The sequence below is a fragment of the Urtica dioica genome, chromosome 7 (genome assembly GCF_054948205.1).
Source record: "Urtica dioica subsp. dioica isolate 48M chromosome 7, U.dioica_male_clone48M_v1_H2, whole genome shotgun sequence".
Lineage (NCBI taxonomy): Eukaryota > Viridiplantae > Streptophyta > Magnoliopsida > Rosales > Urticaceae > Urtica > Urtica dioica.
Genome location: NC_142762.1, coordinates 23,713,478 through 23,722,895, shown reverse-complemented (window position 1 = coordinate 23,722,895; position 9,418 = coordinate 23,713,478). Strand labels below are relative to the sequence as shown.

At 41.4% G+C, this 9,418-nt stretch overlaps 1 protein-coding gene across 1 annotated transcript; it reads left to right on the top strand.

Moving 5' to 3' along the window:
• The first annotated feature begins 7,152 nt into the window (after positions 1-7,152).
• Positions 7,153-9,118, top strand: LOC149390487 (shikimate O-hydroxycinnamoyltransferase-like). The gene is made up of 3 exons (XM_089621425.1): positions 7,153-7,677; positions 7,859-8,307; positions 8,489-9,118. The coding sequence occupies exons 1-3, from the start codon at positions 7,261-7,263 to the stop codon at positions 8,964-8,966; spliced, it is 1,344 nt and encodes a 447-aa protein (XP_089477551.1). The 5' UTR covers positions 7,153-7,260; the 3' UTR covers positions 8,967-9,118.
• Positions 9,119-9,418: the final 300 nt, after the last annotated feature.

Sequence of the window (9,418 nt, the reverse complement as noted above, 5' to 3'; positions counted from 1 at the left end):
GTTAATAGTCCACATTAACATTGCCCTTAAGTTGAACGAATCTCCACGGTAAGCGTCTTTAACTTCCATCCCTTTCTCCCATAACATCTTCAAATCATCGACCAACGGTGCCAAATAGACATCAATATCATTTCCTGGTTGATTCGGTCCTGAAATCAAAAGCGTTAACATCAAGAACTTTCTCTTCATACATAGCTTTGGAGGGAGATTGTAGTTCACAAGTATAACAAACCAAACACTGCATTTACTGCTCATCATGCTGAACGGGTTCATTCCATCAGAAGCTAAACCAAGGCGCAAATTTCGAGTATCAACACTGAAATCCTTATACTCTAAATCGAATGATTTCCACTGTGCAGCATCAGTAGGATGTCTCAACATACCATCATCGATACGCTTTTCGGAGTGCCAAACCATGTTCTTCGCGTGTTTGACACTATTAAACATTCGACGAAAGCGCGGCATTGGAGGAATGTACCATAATGACTGAAATATATTTAATGAAAATCAGTAATAAATAATGAATATGAGCTACATGTATTTCCTAATCAAGTGATGAAAATGTACGTACCTTAACTGGAACTCCTTTAACCCCGTTACATGGAATTTTACCCTTCTTCCACCGTGACTCTTTGCACGTCAGACATTCATCTAGATCTTCATACTCGTGTCTATATAAAACACAATCATTTGGGCACGCATGGAATTTCTCGTACTTCATGCCTAATGTACCCAAAGTCTTCTTTGCTTCATACATACTTAAAGGTACTTTATTGTCTTTCGGAAATGCATCTTTCAGTGTTTCCAACAATAGAGTAAAACTAGTGTTTGTCCAACCCCCCGACGCCTTCAAATGAAATAATGTAACTAAAAATGACAACTTCGAATAGCTTGTACACCCTTCATATAATGGTGTCTCCGCATCATTCATCATGGACTCAAACAATTTCGGTCGCTCAACAAAATCGTCCTCCAAATCATTCATCATTCCGCACATATCATCAATATCATCTTCAACATCATCCTCATTTGCCGTAGAACGAAAAACCTCACCATGGTAGAACCATCTTTGATACGAGGTCATTATTCCATATGCAAACAAATGGGTCCGAACGACATCAATCGAAAAATATCTATGATTTCCACATTTAATACAAGGACAACGAATAGATTTCAAATCTACCATGTTCTCTCTAGCAAAATCACAAAACTCATCTACACCTTTCCGATATATCTCATTCAATCTATTCTCCCACATCCACTTCCTCATATTCATAGAAAAACCCTAATTATACAAAAAATTACCAATTCTAATTAGTAAACTATCAAGAGAACAACAATTAGAAGAAGTTAAAGAAGAACTTACAAGATTTGAATGTGTAGATGAGACTAGTAAACGAGGACGCTCTAGAATGAGTAGAAAAGGTACTGGAAATATTTTTTCGAGTGAGGTTATGAGAGAGTACAAAGTGAAAAAGACCAGAAATGAGAATTTATATCACCAGTCTCGTGTCACTCGCCGCGGCGGAAATTCTACTTCGCCGCGGCGAGACATTCTACAACGCTTCCAAAAGCGTTGTAGAATGTCCTCGCCGCGGCAAAAATATGCCTTCGCCGCGGCGACAAATCACGCCGCGGCGAGGTACAAATCCCGCCGCGGCAGGAGTATTGCGCCGCGGCGGGAACACGTCGTCGTCGCGGCGAAAATCTTACCGAGAGCACCATGTTCCAGACATATAGGCTCGCCGCGGCGAGGGCATTCCTCGCCGCGGCGGGAATTCTCTGTCGCCGCGGCGAGGCTTCTACAACGCTTATTTAAGCGTTGTAGAAAGATTTCGCCGCGGCGGAAATTGTATACTGCCGCGGCGAGAACATCTAGGGTTACCTCGCCGCGGCGATAGCACATTTTCGCCGCGGCGAGACGTTTCTGGGTAAGTCTTGCCGCAGCGAGAATTTGGTTTCGCCGCGGCGAGGATCCTACAACGCTTATTAAAAGCGTTGTAGAAACATCTCGCCGCGGCGGGAAATACACGTCGCCGCGGCGAGCTCCTACAACGCTTAGAATAAGCGTTGTAGGAGCGTCTTAAAATCTGAAAATTTCAAATTTTTTTAACTACCCGCGCCCATTTCATATACTTAGCATTTTTTTTTTCAATTTTCCCTCATTTCTTATTCCTTTCATCTCTCTCTTCCCACCACTCTCTCTCTCTCTCTCCGCCCCTCTCTCCCCACCACTCTCTCTCTCTCGGCCCCTCTCTCTCTCTCCGTCCCTCACCTCGCTGAGCCCCCGCGCTCTCTCCCTCTCACTCATCCTTCTACGCGCCCACGCCGTGCGCCCCCGCGCCCTCGCGCGCTCTCTCCCTCTCACTCATCTCTCTCCGCGCCACCACGCCGTGCGCCCTCTCTTCTCGCCGTCGCTCTGTCTCCGGCCACCACCCTCTTTTCTCGCCGCCCCTCTCTCTCCGGCCCTCATACTCTCTTTTCCCCGCCCCTCTCTCTCCAATCCTCACCCTCACTCATTGCCTCCACCTTGACCCCGCCCAGTCTCCACCTCGCCCCTGCCCCGCCTCCACATCGCCCAGCCCCGCCTCCATCTCGCCCAACCCCGCCTCCACCTCGCCTCTCGCTCGCCACGTCCTCGCCTTCACCGGGTATGTTATTTCCCAACTTGTTTTGAATTTAATTTGATTTATGTTATTATTTAGTTAGAATTTGGTATTTATTTGAACTTAGGAAGAATTTGTATTGGATTTTAGTATATTGGATTTTAGTATATTGGGAAATATATTTGATATTAGATTGAATTGGGATTGAAATTGTGTTTTTGTTTAGAATCGGATTGGATTTGAGTTTATATTGTGATTGGAGTTGAGTTTATATTGGATTTTTGTTACATTTGAGTTGAAATTTTGATTACAATTGAGTTGAAAATTGAAATTATGTTTTGAATTTTGTTTATTAGATTCAATGTCGTCCACTACTACTACTTCTAGCGGTAGTGGTAAAAGAAAAATTAGAAGACAACTAGCGCTTAACTCCGATGAACAAGGAAAACGAAGAAACACTCTTATGGGTCGGGTTAATAAGGCTAAAACACTTGGTAAAAAAATCCCGGTACAATTTGATGATAAAGGGCAACCAATCGGTAAAGAGGGTGATGAGTTGTCGAGTTACTTTGGCGTGTTAGCAAGAGAACACGTTCCACTTTCGATGCGTGATTGGAGATGTAAAGACAACGCCCAAATTAAAGAACGGATTTGGAACGAAATGCAAGAAGGATTTACGATTCCTATCGAACAAAAACACGATTGCCTTATGAGAGTCGGAGAAGCCGCAAGGTTATTTCGTCATGAGATATACAATGATCTACTCAAAGACATAATCAACGAACCAATCGCCTTAAAGAGACCGGCTTGTATTTTGAAATACTATACAAGTATCACCGAAGAAGATTGGATAGCATTTGTTGAGTATAGACGAACCGAAATGTTCAAACAAACATCGGAACATGGGAAATCAAATATCGGAAAAAGTGTGTACAAATCTCGAACGGGCCGAAATGGATATCGAAAGCTTGATCAAGAAAAGGTTAGATTCATTTTTTTTCTTTTAGTTATTTCAAATGTTGCAATTACTTTTTAATTTATTATATAATTACTTTTTACTAGCATGACGAAACGGGGGAATGGCCTACGAAAGAGGAACTTTGGATTGACTCGCGAATGAAAGACGTAGATAACTACAAGGATGAGAAAGACAAATTGATGGGAGAAAAAATCGTAAGTTCTTTACCTTTGTTATAACAATTAACCTTGTAATTTTATTTTCAAATAATTTTATGTGTAGAAAACGTTATCCCAACAAGCATCGCAAGGGACATGGTTGCCGGAATCGGGAAAGAGTGTTTTGCAAGAAGCTTTGGGAACGTCGCGAGTTTGCGGTCAATCCAAACACACGTCGCGTTTTGAGTATTTTGTTCCTCCAACGCCCAACGAAGAAGTAATGAAGATGCGTCGGGAAATGAGCGAGTTAAAGTCTTTGGTGATGAAGGCCTTCGGTGGAAATGGTAGCATTAATGTCGAGTCGCCTAGTGTCGAGCAAGTGGAAGGGAATCTCAACGCGAAGGTTGTTGATGATAAAGAGATGGCAAATGTTGAAGAACACGTCAATGAAGCGGTCTATTTAGGTATGTTTAATTTTTTTATCTATTTATTAAAGATAAATGTTTTGGTATTAAGTTATTGATAAAATTCTTGATTCGCTTAGAACACGACGATGTTGATGATCGTCCGAAGATCGATCCTATCATTGTTGATGATCGTCCGAAGATCGATCCTATTGTTGTGGAAAAACCCAATAGTGTTCGTGCTAGTTGCTCTTTGAATCCAACCACGCCGGTGACACCGAGTTCGGATGAAAGCGTCGAGTGTCTTCTTTTCATTGATGACACCGAGTTTGGAGGCACAATTCATGTTGCAAATGGGCGAGCGTACATGAATGGAGGCGTAGTTCATTTCTCACCTTTGGAGGAAGGAAATTTACGCGTGGCCGTTTTGGGGGTTTTGATTAAAAAAGCAAAATTGCCAATTCCCACCGAAGAAGCTCAAACCGTTGAAGATGCTATAGGCGGGTTTGTCTCGTGGCCAAAGAGAGTCATGGAAATGGACTCGGGAATAGAGAGTCGCGGTCCGGTTGTCAAACAACTCTCAAAGCTCGGTTTTGAGAGTGAAGCTAGCATCGATGATGCTAAGAAGATTCCGTACAAGGTGATTAATCCCAAGTATCGATTGCTCGCTCAACATGCCAACAAAGTAATCTTACCGGAAGGGGATGTGATTATGGTCGATGTTAGTCCAAGTCTCGCGGCTATCCCGATTCCTGTGTCATTTGATGACATTTCCGATTTTTTGCAATACTTGGAAATTGGCGCGGGGAGCATAACGGTTTATATGGAGTAAGAGTTTTCTTTATATGCGTTTTTTAATATCAATATTCAATATTTAGTGTTTTGATCAACTAAATATTTGTTTGTCATAGCTATCTACGCTCGAGGCTAGAAAAGGCGAAGAAGACTCGAAATTATTGTTTTATAAATCCGAGCTTAAGTTCGTATATCGAAAATGACGACGAGGAGGCTTATTTGTCAAAACGAGTCAAGGACGTTGGAAACGTGGTACGAGATTGCAAATTTGGTGAATTAGTTTTGATGCCGTATAACAAAGGTGCGCATTGGATGCTCGTTGTCCTCGACCTTTGGAGAAATAGCGCTATGTTCTTTGACCCGTTGAGAAATAAAATCCCAATCGATTTAAATCGATTGATAAAAAGGTAATATTTTGATTTCTTAAATAATTTTCATTATAAATCGTTCTAGATGTTTTTTCTCTTATAATCTTCGTGTTATATAGGGTTCTTGTTGATTTCAAGCTCGAGCATCAAAACGCCCATAGTAACGGGCAATCAACGTACATCAAGGCTTGGGACGCTCCGAGACAAACGGGAAACACGGAATGCGGGTATTTTGTCATTTCTTATATGCGTGATATAGTCGTAGGAGGTGTAGGAAAATTAGAAAATAAGAAATCCTATACAAAGGAGGATTTAGAGAGAGTTAGGGAAGAATGGGTAAGTTATGTACAAACATTTATTAACTGTGATGATTAGCTAGTTTTTTTTTTATTGAATTATGGATTGGTTGTAGATGTATATATGGATTGGTTGTAGATGTATATATTAGATTTTGAATGTTTTGAAGATGAGGATATTTGAAGATGAATGTATATATTAGATATTTTTTGTATCGAAGATTATTTTCAGGTGCGAGTATCGTGTAAAAACAGATTTTGGATTGAAAATAAATGATTCTCGCCGCGGCGAACTATACTTCTCGCCGCGGCAAGTAATTCGAGCCGCGGCGGGAAATATTATTCGCCGCGGCGAGAAAAGATACCGAGAGTAGGCAAATAAGAAATCTTATCCTCGTCGCGGCGAGATTTTTTCTTCGCCGCGGCGAGTTTTAAAAAAAAAATCATCACCTTCCTACAACGCTTAATTATCCGTTGTAGAATGTTGTCGCCGCGGCTCGGAACGTACCTCGCCGCGGCAAACATCTTGCCGCGGCGAAGTATATTTCTCGCCGCGGCGTAGTGATTCTACAACGGATCAAAAATCCGTTGTAGAATATGTCGCCGCGGCGAGAAATATACTTCGCCGCGGCGAGATGTTTGAAAATTTTAGAAAATTACACAATGGATTCTAACCGTTGTAGAAGCTTCTACAACGCTTAAAAATCCGTTGTAGAATCTTAGTTTCTACAACGGATATTTAAGCGTTGTAGAAAGCTGTTGGATTCTACAACGGATTTTTAAGCGTTGTAGAAGCTTCTACAACGCAGGATTCTACAACGCTTAAGAAGCGTTGTAGAATCATTCTACAACTGTTTTTAAGCGTTGTAGAATCCTGGTTTTGTAGTAGTGTTAGTATACTATATTACTTGGAAGACACGTGCGATTGCGTCTGTGGATTTTTTGCAACAAGTTTTTGGCGTTATTATCGAGATATACGCTTTTAATTGTAATTCGATTAACTAGTTTTAATTTAGACTTTCTTTTAATTCTATTTTTTCATCTATTTTTGTGCTCTGCTTTGATATGTTGAAGGTATATTTTGAAGCAATAATCATATCATTGCTCGAAGATAGTGGATCGCAATAGAATACTTATGTGTTGACTGTATTATGGATTATGATCACGTCCATCTAAACCATGATAAAAATCCTCGTGTGATCATCTTTTTTTTTTTTTTTTCCTGTTTTTGGCTCTCAATCATTATACATTGTTTGTGCAGGAAGTTTTTTCTATTGTGTTTTGATTGTTTATTTCGCTTTGATTTCTTGTTATTCCCCGTTTTTTCATTTTTGAGAGAGAGAGGGCGTATAAAAAGTCAACATTTCCATTTAATATTTTGAGACATTACTGAATAAACAGCTGTCGTTTCAATTAGTGCATGGTCCAGCAGCTATAAAGACGCGCATTAAAGTGATATAACGTTAGTAGGCGAAGACAATAAAAAAAAAATTAACTGTGGCTATTCCCTTACACCGTTACACGTCACATGGAAGGAATTACTCGTAACAAACCAACATAAATATGGCATCTTCTCAACCATACTATATATTTGCATCAATAAAGAATAAAGAGTATCAAACAAACTACTTTCTTCTTATTTTTGAAGTGGCTAGAGTAGAGACACAAAAATAAGATGATGATCGAGGTCAAGACGAGGAAGGAATCAACCGTGAAGCCGGCCGAGAAGATGGCTCGACGGTCGATACCTTTTACGCTGCTCGATAGAACGAATTTATTCCCTCGCTACAACTCTTGTGTCTACATTTACCGGCCGAAGATAGATAGCGCCGAGTTTGCGGCGGCGCTGAGGGAGTCGTTGAGCAAGACTCTGGTCTACTTCTACCCACTGGCCGGTCGGTGCAGGCTCGACGGAAATGGAGTCCTAGAGCTCGACTGCAACGACGAGGGCGTTCCGTTTCTGGAGGCTCAGACTGACTCCAACATCGAAGCTCTCGGAGACTTGGCTCCGTCGCCAGAGATGCTTGTTCTTCTCCCTTTTATTGACCTCGGCAATCAAGATATTTCATCCTACCCTATGTTGGCGGTGCAGGTATTTATTACTACGCTGTCATCGAATCTAACTTAGATAGAGTAAAGTAATAATAATAATAATAATAAAAAACTTATGGGGGTACCGCTCCAAATAAATTTTAGGTTCTTTTTTGTGTGTGTGTGTTAATAGTATTGCAATATTTGCGGCCAAGTATATTAATGCTTAAATCGCGTTTCAGGTGACTAATTTCAGGTGCGGTGGCGTCTCAGTCGGCGTCCGCGGAGAACACCACGGTATGGACGGATCATCAGCTTTCCATCTTGTTAAGTCGTGGTCAGAGATTGCTCGCGGTCTCGAAATTTCAACTCAACCATTTCTGGACCGTGCTTTACTACTTTGCCCTCGCGACCCTCCTCAACCCAAGTTCGATCACCCTGAATACTCATGCTCACAGTCCCCCCAAATCTGTAACAACCCAGCTGAGCCCAACGCCGTCAAGATTTCAGTCTTCGGACTGACCAGTGAGCAACTAGATTTAATTAAAGCCGCGACAGCCGACAAATCCAACGGTGGTCATAACTATTCTACCTTCGAGGTTTTGACGGGGCATATCTGGAAATGCGTCTGCAAAGCCCGCGGAATTGGCAGTGGAGAAAAGACAAGGCTGATGTTCCCAGTAGACGCCAGGTAAAGATGGGTATTTTATTCAAATAAATTGATTAAAAAATAGAGTATTTTGGGGATTTCTTTAAATATAACCAGCGTTAACCGTTGTTTTAAGATGCTTTGGTTAAGGTTAACCTCGCTCAACTGAACATTCAAGGTTTAAGTCAACTAAGTTTAAAACAAATCTCAACTTTGACGCCAGGTTCAATAGGTGGAAGCCACAGCTGCCACGTGGCTTCTTCGGCAACGCCATTTTCCGCGCTGTCTCCGTTGCTCAGGTCGGAGATCTGGAGTCGGAGCCATTAGCTTACGCCGCGGCAAAGATTCACGAGGCCTTGATTCGGATGGATGAAGAATACCTGAGATCCGCGATGGACCATCTCGTGCTAATGTCGCCGGATCTAACGGCTGCGAAAATAGGGCCTCATCTTTTCTACGGTCCTAATTTTCAGATTACTAGTTGGGCTAAGATAGGGCTCACTGACGCTGATTTCGGGTGGGGTCCACCGATTTACACAGGACCGGGAACCATTAAGTACGAGAAGGCTTACATCTTCCCAAGTAATCATCAAACTGGGGGTTTGTCTGTGGCCATAGCTTTGGAGCCTCATCACATGGACAAGTTTGACAAGATATTTTATTGCTTTGAGGGCAATAACAAGAATGAGACTTTTATCTAGAAACCAAGTTATTGTAGACTCTAATATCAATGCATAAGTAATTTCGATTCGTTAAACGCTTTCGTGGTTTTTTTTTCAATCAATGTTCAAACTAGGTTTTGATGTTTTATAAAAACAAGATTTATGAGAAAATTGTTGTGTTTTTCTTATAATTATGATGATGCCGAATCCCATTAATTTATTGTTACTTTTAGAAGTGGTTATCGAAAATTTGAAGTTTAAATTTGAGTAATACCACTTACATCATTGGTGGCAAAAAGAGCTATTAACCGGTGGAATTAAGAATTTATATTAGAATAAATTTCTAATTTGCTCATAGTACACCGTCATATTTTTGGGATATAATCGTGCGCCACCACCTAAGCCTTGTTCACTCGCCGAGACACGGCCAACTTCTGCTCTGTGTCCAATCTTAGATTATGTGCTCATGTTGTGTGGCTCCATTTCAGTGC

Excerpts from the sequence above, each read along its gene's own strand:
- LOC149390487 (XM_089621425.1), top strand. The coding sequence starts at position 7,261 with ATGATGATCGAGGTCAAGACGAGGAAGGAATCAACCGTGAAGCCGGCC. Across the intron at positions 7,678-7,858 it reads ACCCTATGTTGGCGGTGCAG|GTGACTAATTTCAGGTGCGG; the intron begins GTATTTATTACT and ends ATCGCGTTTCAG. Across the intron at positions 8,308-8,488 it reads ATGTTCCCAGTAGACGCCAG|GTTCAATAGGTGGAAGCCAC; the intron begins GTAAAGATGGGT and ends CTTTGACGCCAG.